The following is an 18,028-nucleotide window of genomic DNA, read 5'->3' as shown; positions in this document are numbered from 1 at the left end:
AGTGACAAATACCTATCTCGTATCTTTATATACGTTTTTTAAATGTTTTTACAACATACAAGGACACACCGTTTCACATACTCATATTCTTTCGACTTTGTTTACTTCCTGTTATTCAAACACGACCCGTTTTAATCGACCTAAACGAAATAACGATGTCGGAACTTAAGTATCTCGATGAATGTTTCACTCCGGAACATAAACATGAGCGTGTCGAGTAAAATGTAAGAATGCTATTTTTTTTAGCTAGCTTAGCATTTTTTTATTAGTAAACATTATTCATCAATTACTAACAGGTACAATTTCGTTTGACTGAAATGTGTTGTATCTTATGAAAACATGCTGAATGGTATAGATCGTTTTTATTATGATATATTGGAATAGGATCCAATACAACACTGTGATCCTACATAGGGGATTGGAATAAAGCTCCTAGACTCTTTAAGCTTTAATACCAATGAACTGCAAATGATTAGCAAACCTATTGTTATTCTTGACATGTTATTTTTATTAAATAATGATTGTCTTTTTTAAGGATGACTTGAACGAGAGCAATTTGCGCCCTGGTGTTGAAGCTCTCAGGCTTCAGCAGGATATGATGTCTCAGGTATATGAAAGATGTTTTATATATGCTGTAAAAACAGGGAACCGAGATAATAAGTATGATATCATTCAGAATATACATCTGGATTATGAGAGGATGTTCATTTTGAGAGATCTGCATCAACTAACCCTTTTTTAATATGATGTGCTTTTAATTTAATGTGATGAATGACTGAAGTCATTCTGTGTCCATTCCACATAATGATAATAATAATAATTTCTGTAAATGAAGAATTATTTGTATTTTCTGTTTTATTATCTACATACAGAGGTTTTGTTGGCTGCTCCTCCTCCTGATCACCGTCTCTCTGCTGCTCTGGTACAATCACGTAACCAAAACAATAGAAGTAGTTCTGGGACTTCGTGGCTATGTGAGAATTTTGCCCCTCAGGTTAAGGTCACAAGTAGGTTTCCTGATTTCTTTTTATCTTGTTTTAGTTGTGGAAGTCACAACCCACCATCATTACAGTTATTATGCCTATAAAAATATGGGTGGAAAGTTCTGGCTGCCACAAATTTTTTTTTTTTTTTTTTTTTTGTAAATAATCTGTACTGAGCAGGTTTTGTAAACAGTTTACAGTTGATTATTGTAAAAAATTTGAAATCGTGACAAAGGTTTAAATAAGTGTGTTAAGGTAATGTGATTATATGTGGTATATTTGTTAAGAAGCAACATTTTAAACAAAATAATACACAAACTAACTTTTTTAATTCCTTGCAGCAGTACCTGGCGCTGCACTGTGCCAGCTGTGCCGTCGTCTCCAGCTCGGGTCAGGTGCTAGGCAGCAGATGTGGGCGTGAGATTGACGGGCATGAATGCGTGATCCGCATGAACGCAGCGCCAACACAACGCTTCGAGTCGGATGTGGGAAATAAGACGACGGTCCGTGTGGTCTCACACTCCAGCGTGCGACGTCTGCTGCAACGTGAGGCCTATTTCTTCAATCAAGAGTCAAACACACGCTATGTGGTTTGGGGTCCTGAGAGGAACATGAGGCATGACGGCAAGGGCCGTGTGTTCAACATGCTGGTCAAACTGGCATGGAGATACCCAAGCGTGCACATCTACACTGTGAGCAGGGAGAAGATGATGCATTGTGATCGTGTCTTCCAGGATGAGACTGGCAAGAACAGGTAGTCATAACGTGTCTGTTGTTATAATATCACTCTGTAAAAAGGGTACTACTCTGTACCGTGTGAAGGTACATGTAGGACTCATTTCAAGCTTTACTATAAAAACATTTTGTTATGTAGATTTTTGAAAGATACAAAAGGGAAGTATAATGCTGTACTCTAGATAGAACCACCCCAGCAAAAACTTTTTTCTGCAGTCATTGAAGTTGTTGTTATAAAGTGTCATAACAAACATAATGCTTAAAATGAATGTCCTGCTAAAATCAAGTAACGAATCCATACAACTCTGGATATTATGTTGGTAATGGGCAATTAGCACAGCAGGGACACTGATCAGTTTTTCTGGAGGTGTTCCTGGACCTGAAGGTCACCCAAGTCAAAAGGGGTTCTGACCACTGTTGTAGTCTACAAGACGATTCATGCAAACGTGTACGGAAAAGAGGATGAGCCAGATTCAAATCAACCCAACACCATACAACATGCGGTGAAATGCTTATTTTAAATTAGAATGAGAGTAGCATTACAGTGAAATAGAATTTTCCTGTCAAGTAGTGAAGGGAAAAAATGTAGAAAATGGTACACACAACTAACTGGTTACAACAACAACAACAAAAAAATCTCCTTAGCAGCATAAAGGGAGTGTAAAGTTTCTTAATCAAGCAGATAAAGGTGCTGATGGATCCTCATCAGGGTGTTGATGTGACAGGATCACGACAGGTCCTGCGTGATGTGAACACTCAGATATCGGTAAAGGGGTTTTATCCAGCACCCAAACAATACCTGCTCAACAGTAGTTCATTTCCACTGCTGTGTTTTGGCAAATTTTCCAAACCCACAGAGGCTATGGTATGTAAATGTATAGCTCCAACATGCACCATTATGGTTTATTCTAAACACCATGTACCTGCATTTTCAACAGCTAGGTGTGCACAGTGTAGTGATGTACACATAGAAACACACAGCTGTTTATTATAAATCATATGTTAATTATGATCTCTCTCTCTCTCTCTCTCTCTCTCTCTCTCTCTCTCTCTCTCTCTCTCTCTCTCTCTCTCTCTCTCTGTCAGAATGAAGTCCGGTGCATTCCTCAGCACCGGCTTTTTCACTATGATTTTTGCGCAGGATATGTGCGACAGCATTAACGTTTACGGGATGATAGACGGCTCATACTGCAGGTGAGTTTGTGCGCATGTGCATTAAACTTTGTTGGATTAGTAAGACAACCAAAAGGTGAAGAGGAACTGGATATTGTCCTTAACTTGAAATAAGTCGATTGTACATTCTCCATTTATAATAATGATTAATAAAAATAAGAAGTAATAAGAAGAAAAAGAAAGATTACAAAGAAATTAGGCTGACAATCAAGAAATATACGAGATGTTATATGTCTGTAACAGTGTTAATGTCTACACTGTGAAATAGAAAACATTCAACAGAGAAAAGGGAAAATACAGGGGTTTTTTTTATCGTGGAAACATACGTGTGTGTGTGTGTGTGTGTGTGTGTGTGTGTGTGTGTGTGTGTGTGTGTGTGTGTGTATAGTCTCACCAATTCCTCTTCAGTGCCGTATCATTATTACGAGTCGAATCGTCTAGACGAGTGTGGCATGTACAGAGTGCACGAGCGTGTGCGGAGAGGCGGCCATCGCTTCATCACAGAGAAGCAGATCTACAGACGCTGGGCATCACAGGGAAAATTAAAATTCCAGTATCCACCATGGTGACGAACAAGAACCCCAACACCTCTGTGCTAGATAAGAGCACACTTAGAGTCTTTCCTCAAACTGCTGTAAGACGTCCAAAAAATGATGAATGTGAAACCGACATAGGAACTGAGGTCACGTTACATGTTACATTCAATCTAAACCATTTCATTTCATCCATTTCAGGAGTGTTTGGTTTCCTAGCGATTTGTTACAGCAGCTGGTCTGTTTTTATTTTATTTGTTTGTTTTGTTCCGGATTTCATAAGGAAGCCTGGTCATGGGAGGTCACATGAGGTCGCATGAGGCTGTGGTTACTATGGAGATCGCTGTTAGACGTTTAACGTTGAAAGTACTAATCGAGTGCTGAATCTATTGGTAAAATACTGATTGTAATGTAGTTGATTGAGCCAGGCACATTTCTTGTTTTATAATATATAAATAAGCAGTTCAACATTTCAGATTCTGATGGCTTCAAAATTAGCAGTTTGTCTGTTTTGCAGACCTGGAAAATTTTACCGCATTTTTTGTGTAGAAACACTTTTTAACAAAGACACAATGGAGGTTCTTGAGAGTAAACACTCAAAATCAATAAAATACGATTTTTTCTCTCTCTCAGTAAATAGCATAAATTGGCCAGAGGACATAGGAATACGGAGTGATTGACAGGTTAACCCCGCCCCCTTCCTCTTTCTCGCGTTAGACTCGTCCGTCTCACTTTAGCGTGGAATAAAACCCATCTCAATGTTTTACTATATTGTATACTGTATACTATATAATTGACATGGATTCAGATTTCATCCAAAAATATTACAAACACATATTCACTTATTTATTTATTTTTTAACAAGTTGATTATTCATCGAGGGGGGGGTCACGGTGGGTTAGTGCCAGCTGTGCAGCTGAGGAGCACGTTTGCCTCACACCTCCAGGGTTGGGGGTTTGATTCCCGCCTCCGCCTTGTGTGTGTGGAGTTTGCATGTTCTCCCCGTACCATGGGAGTTTCCTCCCCGGTCCAAAGACATGCATGGTAGGTTGATTGGCATCTCTGGAAAATTGTCTGTAGTGTGTGAGTGAATGAAAGTGTGTGTGCCCTGCGATGGTGTATCCTGCCTCGATGCCCGAATCAACGCCTGAGATAGGCACTGACTGCGATCATAGAATCTTTACCTAGTTGCTCGTGCTAACTTTAAGACAGGAAAACAGGGAATTACACACTTTAATGCTTTAATCTCATTTATTTACTTTTTTCAGATTTGACATTAGTATACCTAAAAAGCAAAAGTGTTCCTCTCTAAAAGCTTTGAATTGTATGCAGACACTTGCAGTGTGATACTGTTTACAGACCGATCACTGATGACTTGCAGGTCGACGAGTGATAATATATTTTTTTTTTAATCCAAACATCTCATTTTATTATCACTATTATTATAGACCCTTTAAAATGCTGCCACGTCTCATTCCTGACAGAACTGTTGCTCTGACTGAGGAATATGTTTACAAAAGATAAGTGCATATGTCATAGCTTTCATAAAGTCGTCCACATGATGAAATATCTCGCAATCATAAATTGATTTTGGAAGCATTAGCGATTTTAATCTACCGGTCGGTTTTTAATGTGCCGGTCGGTTTGATCCAAGACCTTTGTGAAATCTTAAAGAAGATACAGATGTTTCTTTCAGTTAAAAAGGTCTTATTTGACAGCTAGTAAGATTAAAAATACATCAATCAATAAATAAAACCTTGTGAGAATATTGCAAATTGAAAAAAGTCATATTGGCATATGCATTCTAGTCAAACCAAAGGAATTTATTAACATGCTGCTCTTTTACTGCTTCTATGTTAAATTCATCACTGGCAGCTGGACGTATGAAACTCGCATTAGGAAATTCGCATGCTAAAATGTTTACCTGTACAGGCTGTGATCACTGTCATAGATATTTCACTGCAATTTTAAACTTTTTATGGATTATTAACTCGTATAGCTATAACATTAAGACGACTTCTACAAATTATTTTTATTTTTTTGTCTTTCAGATTTCTGCTTTTTTTTTTGTAGTAAATATTTACGAGATTTTTTTAGAGCACTGATTCTCTTTTTATTTACACTGTTGTGCATACTGAATGTGTATCCTTTCATTAACTACAAAACAATGTTGTTTTAATGCCACTTTGAGTCATTCACTGTTGTCTGTTTTTGAGCTAGACTTTTATGTATTTATTTGTATAGATCGTCAGCTAATTTGTGTGAATTTGCATGTGTGTTATTCTAAATCTGTGCATTGCACTTTCAGTCCCTTTAAACATTTAACTTTTTTTTCTTGAAATGATGTTAGGAAAACTTTTTTTAATGTTGTGGTGGCCTGGGAAAAGCCTTCACATGGTCAAATGTTTGCACATTTATTATTAAAACTATGACATAAAAATAAAAGAGAGTGAATTTAATTTGTAGAAAAAAGTTACAGAAGTTCAAATGTAGAACTGGTCCATTGTTTGCAATACCCCCTTCTACTGTTACAATGTGAAATGTGATATGTTTTTGTGATACCTGTTTGCAAAAAAAAAAACAACAACAAAAACAATGCAAAATAAAAACAATTTTAAAAATAATTTTCCACTTATTTATTTGAATTTAAATAATTTACAATGAATTACAGAGTCTCTTGTGACTAGCATAGATGCTTTGTGGAAATTCATTCTGCCAATACAAAAATGTCCAATCTTTTGTTTTCTGTCAAAAACCTACCTAGACCGAGTTTATAATTCAATTTCAATTTAATTTATTTCTATAGAGCTTTTAACAATTCACATTGTCTCAAAGCAGCTTCACAGAAATATAGAAACAAAATCTAAAACAAAAAAAAGGTTATATAAGGTTATCACCCTCTAATGAGACTGAATTGTTGTTGAATTATCCAACAATTACATACATTTTGGGGTAAAAAATGGTTGCTGGGTAACAGTTATTTATTCCTTTTAGGGAAATCTTACATTTTAGGAGGGGCAACCTAAAGATACCTTTACAAAGCTAAATGGAATTTGAAATAAATGCATGGTAGTTTATAAAATGATAAAATCATTTGTGGGAATCATAGGATTGTATAATAAAGTGGATGCTTCGACCTGCACTTTTGTGCAGTTCTCCAATCAGCCAATCATGTCACAGAAGCACAAGGCATAATATCATGTAGACACAAGTCAAGAGCTTCAGTTCACGTTTACATCAAACATCAGAAGTCAAGTCAAGAAGCTTTTATTGTCATTTCAAACATATATAGCTGTTGCAGTACACAGTGAAATGAGAGAACGTTTCTCCAGGATCATGGTGCTACATAAACAAAGACACAGCTAAGGACAGTAATTTAGTCCTAGATACATAAAGTGCATCTGTGTAACCTGGTGTAAACAGTGCAGAACAAGACAAACAAGACAATGCAGGACAAGACAAAAAATACAAGACAATACACAAAAACAGTACTGAACAGTGTAAATACTGTATGATCGATCAATATTGCGTGTGCAGAAATACTGGAATGAACACATTAGTATTACATCAGCAGTTACTTAGTTAAGTATTGTGCAAAACAGCAATTGACTGAAATGTAAGCCAGCATGTGCAAAGAGCAAATACAGTGTGCAAAACAGCATGTGATAGTGAATGAGGAAATGTTATTTCAGTGACTTGGCATGGTTCTTCTTATCAGCTGGGTTGAACTGAGTATTTGTTGAGTATCTTCTGTAATTTGATCTCTAGTGTTATGACAGACTGCTGAGGAAAAGAAGACAGAGGCCTGTGAAGGGCTGATATTGTTGAACCCTATGCTGATGACGCAATAAGCGACCCCCACCCCCCCATTCCCTCCTCCTCCCCCTCCTCCTCCTCCCGTCTCTACGCATTCCTCTAAGCTGCGCCTTTAGAAAAGCGCAGAAATCAGCAACGATGCGCCGAAATTAGAGCAAAAACTGCGATATATCGGTGAGTCTGACAGCACGAGTGGACCGCTACAGTGTTGTGTTGTTTGTCAGGGCTGAATTTGCTCACGGTTGAAGCCGAATGGCTTGTTTTTGGGTATATTATTGCCCTGTATTTACATTATAGCGCGCACTATAAGGCGTGCAGTCTGTAGTAGCCTATAGATTATAGATACGGAGGGATGCAGAGAATGAACTTCTGGGGCTTCTGGGGCTGTTTGTTTATTTATAGGATTTTATTTTTAACCCTACACCGTTATTTTCTCTGGTCCTGGCTGCACTGCCTGGAGAAAAGGCCGTTTATTTGTTATAGTTTGTGTTTAGTGATTTATTTTAATGACCGAAGTTTTTTTTTATTTTTATTTTTTATGGATATCCTAATAATGCTAATACATACTTTTGTGATTATATGGTAATAAAAATGGTTAGGCTGCAAAAGACGCATGCGCTGATGAACATGTTATTTAATAGGATGGAGGAGAAGAACTGTGTTTAACCTGCTGTTGCACCAGATTATTTCATATCATCATGGGATTGTTGTTGTATTAGCATGATTACTGTGTATTGTCTTTATGAGCATATTGTTATTTTGTTGAATATGAATAACAGCATTGTTTACATGGTTAACAACAACAACAACAACAATAATTATTATCATCATCATCAAAACAATAATAATAATAATCACCATAATCATCATCATCATCACCAAAACAACAACAACAACAACAACAATAATAATAATAATAATAACCATAATAATAATACTGCTAATAATAATAATAATCATCATCATCATCATCATCATCGTCATCATCATTATCACCATAATAATAATAATAAGAAGAAGAAGAAGAATTTTTTTTAGGATATGGGATGTTGCTCTTTTTTTTTTCCATTGTTATATTCAATTCAATTCAATTCAACTTTATTTGTATAGCGCTTTTTACAATGGGCTTTGTCTCAAAGCAGCTTTACAGAACAAAAACATAGAACAGAAGTTAAACATGAGGAGAAAAACAAAGAATTAAAATAGTAAAAAATTAAGATATATATAGTTCACAGTGTGTATGTATGTATGTATGTATGTATGTATGTATGTATGTATGTATTTATCCCCAATGAGCAAGTCTGAGGTGACTCAAGCAGCAGTGGCAAGTTAAAACTCCCTTAAATTGGTAAGGAAGAAACCTTGAGAACCAGACTCAAAGGGGAACCCAACCTCATATGGGTGGCACTGGTGGTGTGATTACAAATATACAGTCAAACAAGTGTTGAATTGGTGTAAAGATCACAGAGTTCAGATCTCCTCTTGGTATCATAGAGTCCAACTGGAGCTGGTAGATCTGTAGATGTCTCAGGATTCTCATAGAGTCAGCCTCATCTCAGTGGAGGTCCAAAATCTTCATCGCACGGAAGACGATCGGAGCTGGTACAATGTCTGGATGCCCCGGGATGGGTAGAAAGAGAAAAGCAGTGTAGAAGGATTAACATATCTGCTGTTCATAAAAAAAGGTGAAAAGGTATTGGTGCATAATTTTATGGGATGTATTATGTGTGTGTACGCCTGACTAAAGAGGTGAGTTTTTAATCTGCTTTTGAACTGGGAAAGTATATTCAGAACTGGGAAAGTATATTCAGGCTTAGAAGGTCTGTTTATAAATTTGAGCCAAATTTATGCATGAATCCAACTAAAGAAAAAATAGAAATGAATATTAGGAGTGTTATTTATTTCTGTATTTGATTTAAAAATGTCCTATTTATACAGATCCTTGCAGATCTGGTAGCCATTTGTTTATAGATATCATTTTATTTATTTAGTATGCTATTCAAAAAGTGTCCACGTGTAAGTTGAATGTGAATTCTTGTTAATCATTACTGAACTGGAGTTTTGATTTTGAGGCAAAACAAATAAGTTGGTACATGATAAACTAGATAAAATTTAATAGACACACAATTGTATTTTCGATAAGCGTCCGATAGAATTTGGCCTATGCTTTGATTGCTACAATCTAGGCTTTGGTGTCTCTTACTAAATATAACATTTTTCTGATTGTATATAGACTTGCCTGAGTTTAACCATTTACAGTAAGTTATATTCTAATTATATATAAGCTATTTCTTTCTCTCTTTCTCTAGGCACAAAGGCTCAAAAAAATGTGAAAGTCAGTCAGAAACAGGAGAATGGGGCTGCGGTTGGTGGAAAAGGTAAGAGATTAGATTTACAATTTTTTTTTATTTTTTTTTATTAAACACTATGCACTCTTGGTTAAATAAATCACACTATGCACTCTTGGTTAAATAAATCACACTATGCACTCTTGGTTAAATAAAGTTAGGAAATTCAATATGCATTGACATAAAAAAAATCTACCAAAAATGGATAATGAGATGATCTGGAATCAAAAGGGTGAATCTTTCAATGCATGATATTATACAGACCAATAGCAGGATTCTGTTTCACTTTCCATCCCAACAGCGCTCAGTATGAACACCATGATTATGTATTAACAATTCTCTTTCTACTTTCTCTTGGAAGATTCTCTTCTCACTCTCTTTTCATTTTTATTATAGTCCTTATTTACTGAATGGTATTTGATTCTGTAGTATGTTAACGTCAAGTTGGTTTTCTCTCAAAAGCACTGACTTTTAGGAGACTTTCTCCTGTAAGTGTTTATCTGTACATTCCATTAATTGTTTCCTCTTTTGAATAACCTGGATGTGTCTAATGATGTATATTTGCACTGTATTTACCTGAATATACCACACACTGTTATTTTGTACATTTTCGGATTATATTGGGGGTTTCGTATTCCCTTGACATTGACATCAAGCTTTTTCTACACGGTTTAGATTTGACCATGTCAACAAAGCTATATTTCATTCAGCCAGACTTTGCCCTGATTGAGTGGTGATGTCAGTGTTGACACAGTACAAACAAAGGGCATTTCATTCATGGCTCATGAGTTTGAACAACTCTTAAGAACAATCAGTGAATTTTGGATGAGCAAGCAAATGATCTCTGGTCCAGAAGATGAGACTAAGGTTTACACTTCTCAGCAGATCCCTTTGTATATCTTAGTGATCGGGTCTTCTTCTCACCCCGTATGAGGATGCTGTGTATTACAGCAATGCCTGGGAGGTACTTTCAGGCTGATAATGACCTTCCCTGCAATCCTTTACTTTCAAATACAATCTCAGCGATGTCTAGGGGGGGTCTGGTTCTGCCCCTGCTAGCTCATCAATGCCCATGGCAGATAAGGAAGGTGTGACAGTCACTATGAAGATGTCTGTGGCTTGAGTAGGGTTGGTTTTTGCAATGCTATCCATATCTATTTCTTTCATCCCCTTGGCACCTAAGACAACAGGAGATGCCACAGAGCAGGCACTTTATTGACAAAAGGGGACTTCAGGAACGCCACAGCTTGTCCAAGCCTTGGCACCATTGTGTTGAGCAAGTGAGGTCTGTCCATTTGCATAGCACCTTTTGGATGCCACACACCGGACTTCCCATAGTGACAACCATAAACATTTAAGAAATTCACAAAGCCTGTTCTTTCATTACATGGTGACTGTCAGATCAGTAGTTCCTGGGCTCAAACATTCAGACATGCAATAGAGATGGTAGTTTTTATTTTTGTGTTCGAAAAACTTTTTGGGTGCTTTCGGGTGAACACACATGCTTCCAGCACAGACGTTCCACTGTTCCGCATTTTGGCTTTTCTCTAGCACCGAGTGTATCTTGTATACATATGGCTTCTCTTATCCCAAGAACCCTCCTCCGATGTGTTGGTGTCCTCACATTGGCATGCTCGGACTGAACACACCATCATCAGTGACAACCCCCATTTTTCCTAAACTCCACCACCCCCAGGCTTTATAGAACTGTGGGTATTTATGAAACTGCATCCAAACTCCAAATATCACAAACTGAAACTGGTCCTTGTCTAAGCAAAAGGAGCTCAGGTGGGCAATGCAGTGTGCTCCTAACAGGAATCTATTTGGGAGTGATGCAGGACCAGAGACTCATTAGAGACACCAGAGGCAGGAACTCGTGATGCATGTTATTAATTCTCAGAACACCTAGGTGGCTTCCTTCTTAAACATATCTGCTTTCCCAGATGGCCAGCAAGATTTGGATCCTACAGCCAGGTCTCCTATGACCGTTCAGTCTGAATTGCCAGCTGAGGACTGTAATGTAGCTGTCTAGGAGGTCTGCTCTCTGTAATGGCGTATGTGGCAGCCTTCACAGCACAGCACAGCACCATGGGTGGCATATCTTTAGTGTGCTATTGGTTCTTACTGCTTTTCTAAAGTGATTAAGATGCCTCAAACAACCACTGTTTCATAGAAAGCTCCTTAAAGAAAACCTGTTTTCTTGCTACCAGTCACTTCAGCAAGATATTCCAGTCAGAGTTACAGTAAGCACCTTGCATACGCTAGTGACCATGTGATTCTTGGACCTTGTAGCTAAATCCTGGATTTCTGTCTGAATTTGTGAATCAGTCAATTACACAATTATCAATCAGTTACTGCTTTCAAGAAGGGTGAGTTGCATTTCTTGTAATGCTTAAAATGTGCCCGAAATTTCAGGTGTATGACAGCTATCCAATCTTTGTTCCAACTGTTTATTTGCTGTATAAGTGCATTTTGTTTAGCCTGTTCTAATCTGACAGCAGTATGAATGACATTTAAGTACAGTAGGCTATACCACTTTAAGAACAGTAGACTGTGTGCAAGTCCATAAAGAAGACTGGAAAAATTGTTTGTAATTATAGACAGTAGTTTAGATAAAGCCTGTCCAGTTTTCTTGTAGAATTTCTGTTTAAACATTTTGTTTATTTATTTATTTTTTGCATTCTGGTTTTCAGTCCAGCAAGAAGTCACAAGCCAGATATCACAATAAAACATGACATTTTGAAAATCTCCATTTAACAATATAGAATATTGCAGTAACTCAGTAAGGGTTCAGCATTCTGTTTTGTTTTCAAAACAGGGGAACCACAGCAAGCGGATGGTTGTATTTGTGGCAATCTTTCTCATCACCACCCTCTTCATTCTCTACAACTCCAACAGTGTCAATGAGTCGTATGAGGCTTTTAAAGATATAGGGTATAGCAGTACCCTCAAAATCACTGACCTGAAGAAGTGGGCTGGAAAAGATGGCTACGTGCCAGTTTTTGGCAACAAGGTAAGATCAATAATAATAATAATAATAATAATAATAATAATAATAATAATAATAATAATAATAATAATAACAATTATTATTATTATCATTATTATTACAAAAAAAGAAGAATCTTAATACATAATACTGTTTCTTGTAGCCTATCCTGTGTGTAGCACTGTGCAGACTTACATAAGAGAAAAGCTCTTGTTGCCCCCTGATGGTTTTTTGTTTAATGTGTGTGTGTGTGTGTGTGTGTGTGTGTGTGTGTGTGTGTGTGTGTGTGTGTGTGTGTGTGTGTGTGTGTGTGTGTGTGTGTGTGTGTGTGTGTGTGTCAGAGCCTGACCTTACATTGTAGGCAGTGTGCCCTGGTGATGAGCTCAAGCCATGTACTGGGCACTGGCGCTGGAGCAGACATTGACCACTCTGAGTGTGTGATCCGCATGAACGATGCACCTACATCTGGTTTTGAGGCGGATGTGGGTAATAAAACTTCCCTTCGTGTTGTAGCTCACTCCAGTGTGATCCGGCTTGTCCGAAAACCCCAAGAGTTCCTTAACTGCTCTAACTGCCCATCTGTCATCTTCTGGGGTCCACCCTCAAAGATAGGACGTGATGCCAATGGTGCTGTCTACAGGTTGATCCATCGTGTTGCTGCCACATACACCAACCTCACAACCTTCACTGTCGCTCCAAGCAAAATGCACAAGTTCGACGCACTCTTTCAAAAAGAGACTGGCCGAGACAGGTATCCCTTAGGCTCACATTCTAATTAAAGCACTGTTAACCTTCCTGTTATATACAGTACTGAGCAAAGCATGACATATTTTATTAGCACTGGGTTGTTCAGAATATGTATCTTTAGCTATGTCAGAATGCTAAATATATATCGCTCGCTAGTGGCACAACAGAAACTAATCATGGCCGTAGACATCTGAGTCCAAGACAGCAAAATTGGCCATGATTGGCCTCTGGGTGGGATGGATGGAGTACGATCTCCCCTGCCAATCACAGCAACACTAACCAATCATGGGAATCTGTGAGCTAAGGCAGCTGGCTAATTAGTGGAAACTAGTTAAGAAAAAAATTGCACAATATACCTTCTATTATCTTAATTGGAATTATTTGTCAAACCTAGTTAATGTCTGTGGCTAGTGTTAGGAAAAGAAACTGTACTGTTGAAGTAATTACCGATCTGTGAATGTGACCTCAGCCATCTGTTTTGATATTACTGCAAATTAATTTCTCAGTTTATTATAACATTTCAATATGTTTTACAAAGATTTCAGTTGCTAGAAATATAAACAACATAAGCTCACCAACAACTTCACTTGTCTTCAGCATCATCTGAAGAACAACTAATGATTCATTTTATACTAAACTAGATTCCTATTTACAAATTTGAGACAGAGAATGAGAATAGGTAGCGGGATTAAAGGTTTAGAATTAGACTCATTTGTTCCATCCTGATAAACAAGTAGAATTTAAAATCATTCCCATTATTAGGAATAAAATAAGAAAAGCCAGTTGATGCATTATTCTAGTATAGTGTGAGATATCATTTTATTTTCTGGTGGTAAACAAACATGACATTATGTTTGAATATTTCCTCAAAAGAAGAAATTTTTCATGCAGGTTAGATGTAAATTATGTTACAGATAAACTGTATCTCAGCCATGAATATTATTTGCTCTAAGGATATTGATTGTATCATGCAACTCGTGCATCGTTAGACTTGCAGCTCCAGTGTAATACTAAAATCTATATGAATTAAATTTTCCCTTAACACATTGTTTCAGCTGCTCCATCTATGAAACTCTGAACTGTATTTTCTGTTTCCTTAGACAGAAGTCTCAGTCCTGGCTGAGCACTGGCTGGTTCACCATGGTCATCGCTATTGAGATCTGTGACAAAATTAAGGTTTATGGGATGGTGCCTCCCACCTACTGTGGGTGAGGTCAAATTTCTTTCTCTCAGGTGTTTAGAAATCTGGTAAATTGAATATTTACTCTATTTTGACAATTTACTGTTTTGTGGAGTGAAAGCATATACATCTCAGACTGCACTGCTACCTAGATTGTCCAAGAAATTGAGCCTAATGGAAAAAGAAAAAGAATTTCAATATTGTCAAGAAAAACTTTCTACATTAATTCCACTCTTGTTTTCATTCATTTAAATTCTGTTGAAACACTGTAACATCTGTGAGTATTTTTATTAACATGCTATTTGACAGATGTAAGCCAGTGGTTAAAAGAAGGGAGTTGCAACAACCTCGATTAGAGGTCCGTAGATGCAATTTTTTAAAATCTATAATATATTGCAAAGATCAGAAGAGGGAAAGAAGGATGGAATAATCTCTGGAGTAAAAAAAACTCTGTACCTCAAAAAAAAAAAAAAAAAAAAGCACCAAATTAACATTGTTTCTTATGTAAAGGTTGAGAAAACATGTCTTACTTTTTTGTGCCGATTAATGTTGAGCTTGACGTTTTACCAAATCCTGGTATATACTTTGTATGTGTTTACAAAGTATATACCAGGATTAAACATCACTAACATATAACACTATAACATAAGTCAAGTATGAACACCTCTCAACAATTTAGTTTAAGGCAATGATGTGTGGCTTAGGCCATTTGTTTACTTATAGAATGTAACATGAATAATTGTGATCTCTGTGGTGTAGGAAGCATCCTCAGCCAAAAAGAATGCCATATCATTACTATAAACCCAGAGGGCCGGACGAGTGTGTAACCTACCTGCAGAATGAGAGGGGTCGCCGTGGAAATCACCATCGCTTCATCACCGAAAAACATGTGTTTGCTCGCTGGGCAAAACTCTATAACATCAGCTTTGTGCACCCCACCTGGTGAGAAACAGATAGCAAAAGGCTGCCAGGCTCATTCCTGGAGATCCAATATGGCCACCAGCACAAGGCTCAGACTAATAAGACATTAATCCAAAATGGCTACCAGCCATAATATAATAACTGTGAAACATACAGCCTCACTTTCAGCTCAATAAGAGTATGATATAACATGGCCCACAGCTTCAGTCTAAATCTCTTATATATTTCTCAGACAAATGAAAAAAAAAAAGAAAAAAACAGTCGATCCAAAATGGTGTCCAGCCTCAAACTGAGAAAACTGCTTTAACAGTGTCCAAGCTGTGCAGATCAAGTCAACTGGCTGCTAATTTTACCCAAAGCCTAAAGAGAGATTAAACTAAAGCAGTTGCTGGTTTCGCATTTATTACCTGCGGAAGCACAAATTGGCTGCTGTTTTCTCGCTGTTTTGTCTGTCAGACGAGAAACTGTTCAGACCTTCTTATAGATCTGGCCGAGCTTTGAAACGGTGCCTGCTTAGACTTTTGGAATTGTCTTTATTATATGATCTCTTTATTATATATTTAGGTCATTCTAAAGTGTGTCAAACATAGCAAGAATTTTATTTGAAACAGATTTTTGATTTTTAAAAATTTCAAAAGATTATGATAGAGTCGACAATACTGCAATAATCAGCAAAGTGGTGCTGAGCACTTCTTTTTGTAAACACTTGCATCATAAAATTCTATTTTAAAATATTGATACATATTCGTATTTTAAGACAACAGAAATTTACAATTAAGGAGGGGATTTGGAAAATCAGAAAAGTCTGGAATGCAGTGCTGGTGCTTTGTATTGACATCCAGTTTTCTAGGTAGAATCTGAGAGGGAGAGGGAGAGGGGGAGAGAGAGAGAGAGAGACAGAGAGAGAGAGAAGGATGGAATGAGCGAGAGAGAGGGATGGAGGGAGGGAGAGAGAGAGGGAGGAAGGGAGATGGATGGAGGGAGAGAGAGGGATAGGGAGAGGGAGAGAGGGATGGAGGGAGAGAGAGGGAGAGAGAGGGATGGAGAGAGAGGGAGGGAGGGAGGGAGGGAGAGAGAGAGCGCATTTCAGCTATGGTCAGAATTTCATGTTTTTCTGCATCTGCAAAAGCACTTAAGTAAAAAAAAAAAAAGGACTGATGAATTCTCTATGTTTCAATATTTCAAGATGGACTGCAATCACTGCCCACCTACTGTATATTGTGCCAGCAACACACATAAAGACAAAAAAAATCAAGTGTTTTAATACGATGATTCTGTAACAACGTCATTCACAGTCCTCTAGACAAGACGCTTCATCTAGCTGAAGATCTTTCCAGTTCTCTTCAGAAAAAAAAGTTTGTGCCAATTTTCCAAAATGTGTTTTTTGTTTCCAGAAAAAAGGAAAGGAAGAACATTTTAAATCATACCAGGCCATACCAAAGCCTGGAGTTTGTAGCAGTCTGCAGTCAAGTATTAGTTTGTTTGCATGGCACTACACAAAACACTATCACTGAGCTTTGGCAGTGATCTGAGTGGATGAGTGTTAACAACCTCACCAGCTGTTGATGTTCCCTGCCTGCTTATGACCCATGACCTTAGATCTAACAGTATTGGGAATGTTTGTAAGTTTACCATAAAGCCGGAGTTATACTTCAGCATTGGTGTGTATTTGCAGCGTGACTCAGAAAAGGGAGTATATAAGCATGCGTTGCACACTCAAGCTTTCCTCTTCCAGGAATCTTACTGCATTTTGAGTCTCTTTGGTGCTGTGCATCAACCGCCCTACAGATGAATGCTGATTGGTTGGTGCGAGATCGTGTCAGGTTGCATACAGAGAAACGGTGTAACAAGATATTGTGAGCCTTTAGTTTAACGAACGTTTTAAGAGTAACATAGCTCCACTTAGGCTGTGATCTTCATCCAAGTTTTTTTAAAAGTGTAGCCTGTTAACCATCATGAATGGAAAAACAATTTCTAAAAGTACCATTTGAGACAAATTCATGCTGCTAGACTGTCAGGCCTGAACGTTTAGATAATACAAGTGAAAACTCTTGCACTGCACACACAAAGTACCAGATGCCATAAAGAAAAATGTAGTCGTTTACATTGCTCATGAGTAGCATACTGTATGCGGATCTGTTCGCATTGAGGATTGTCAACAACACCATCTCTAGCAAAAATATACTTCCCTGCTCAACCAATCTGGGTTTGCTTGATGCACAGCAACTCTGATTTGCACTATAACAGTGGCTGAGGTTCTCAATATTTGCACATCGACACTGTCTCGATTATAGATACTATAATCCCTTCTCTGTGTCTCTGGCAGTTGGATGTGTCTGTATCACTACGGATAGTAATGAGGTTGAGATATATTGGAGTTGTCCTTAAAATCCAATACTGGGCTGCGAAACACTGAACAAATGACTACTTTTCCCTTCTCTTTCACACACATTGTTTTTTCATTGGATGTGTGAACAAAAATATACCTTGCCTAATGCATTGCATGTGAGTAGGACCTGAGAGACAGGAATTAAATGAAGAATGTAAAATGATCCATATTACTATTATTAAAAATCTATTTTTTTTGGTGTCTTCGCCAAATT

General features: G+C 37.5%; 2 protein-coding genes across 4 annotated transcripts; both read left to right on the top strand.

Moving 5' to 3' along the window:
• The first annotated feature begins 39 nt into the window (after positions 1-39).
• Positions 40-6,036, top strand: st6galnac4 (ST6 (alpha-N-acetyl-neuraminyl-2,3-beta-galactosyl-1,3)-N-acetylgalactosaminide alpha-2,6-sialyltransferase 4). 3 transcript variants are annotated; one of them, XM_027179643.2, is made up of 6 exons: positions 40-224; positions 536-607; positions 873-1,007; positions 1,328-1,737; positions 2,805-2,912; positions 3,280-6,036. In XM_027179643.2, the coding sequence occupies exons 2-6, from the start codon at positions 596-598 to the stop codon at positions 3,458-3,460; spliced, it is 846 nt and encodes a 281-aa protein (XP_027035444.1). In that variant the 5' UTR covers positions 40-224; positions 536-595; the 3' UTR covers positions 3,461-6,036. The 3 variants fall into 3 exon arrangements, with proteins under 3 accessions (XP_027035444.1, XP_027035425.1, XP_027035435.1); XM_027179624.2 differs by having other exon boundaries at positions 60-224; positions 1,325-1,737; positions 3,280-6,035; XM_027179634.2 differs by having other exon boundaries at positions 106-296; positions 1,325-1,737; positions 3,280-6,035.
• Positions 6,037-7,273: 1,237 nt separating this feature from the next.
• Positions 7,274-17,846, top strand: st6galnac6 (ST6 (alpha-N-acetyl-neuraminyl-2,3-beta-galactosyl-1,3)-N-acetylgalactosaminide alpha-2,6-sialyltransferase 6). The gene is made up of 6 exons (XM_027133812.2): positions 7,274-7,414; positions 9,550-9,618; positions 12,407-12,601; positions 12,919-13,328; positions 14,425-14,532; positions 15,264-17,846. Exons 2-6 carry the CDS (start codon positions 9,595-9,597, stop codon positions 15,448-15,450), a joined length of 924 nt encoding a protein of 307 aa, XP_026989613.1. The 5' UTR covers positions 7,274-7,414; positions 9,550-9,594; the 3' UTR covers positions 15,451-17,846.
• Positions 17,847-18,028: the final 182 nt, after the last annotated feature.

Source organism: Tachysurus fulvidraco, chromosome 21 (genome assembly GCF_022655615.1).
Source record: "Tachysurus fulvidraco isolate hzauxx_2018 chromosome 21, HZAU_PFXX_2.0, whole genome shotgun sequence".
Classification (NCBI taxonomy): domain Eukaryota; kingdom Metazoa; phylum Chordata; class Actinopteri; order Siluriformes; family Bagridae; genus Tachysurus; species Tachysurus fulvidraco.
The sequence above is the reverse complement of the archived record's forward strand: the minus strand, read 5'-3'. Positions and strand labels throughout refer to the sequence as shown.

Coding starts and splice junctions, on each gene's coding strand:
- st6galnac4 (XM_027179624.2), top strand. Junction 1,008..1,324: donor CCCTCAGGTTAAGGTCACAA/GTAGGTTTCCTG, acceptor AATTCCTTGCAG/CAGTACCTGGCGCTGCACTG. Junction 2,913..3,279: donor ATAGACGGCTCATACTGCAG/GTGAGTTTGTGC, acceptor GTGTGTGTATAG/TCTCACCAATTCCTCTTCAG.
- st6galnac6 (XM_027133812.2), top strand. CDS start 9,595: ATGGGGCTGCGGTTGGTGGAAAAG. Junction 9,619..12,406: donor GGCTGCGGTTGGTGGAAAAG/GTAAGAGATTAG, acceptor TTTTCAAAACAG/GGGAACCACAGCAAGCGGAT. Junction 12,602..12,918: donor TGCCAGTTTTTGGCAACAAG/GTAAGATCAATA, acceptor TGTGTGTGTCAG/AGCCTGACCTTACATTGTAG.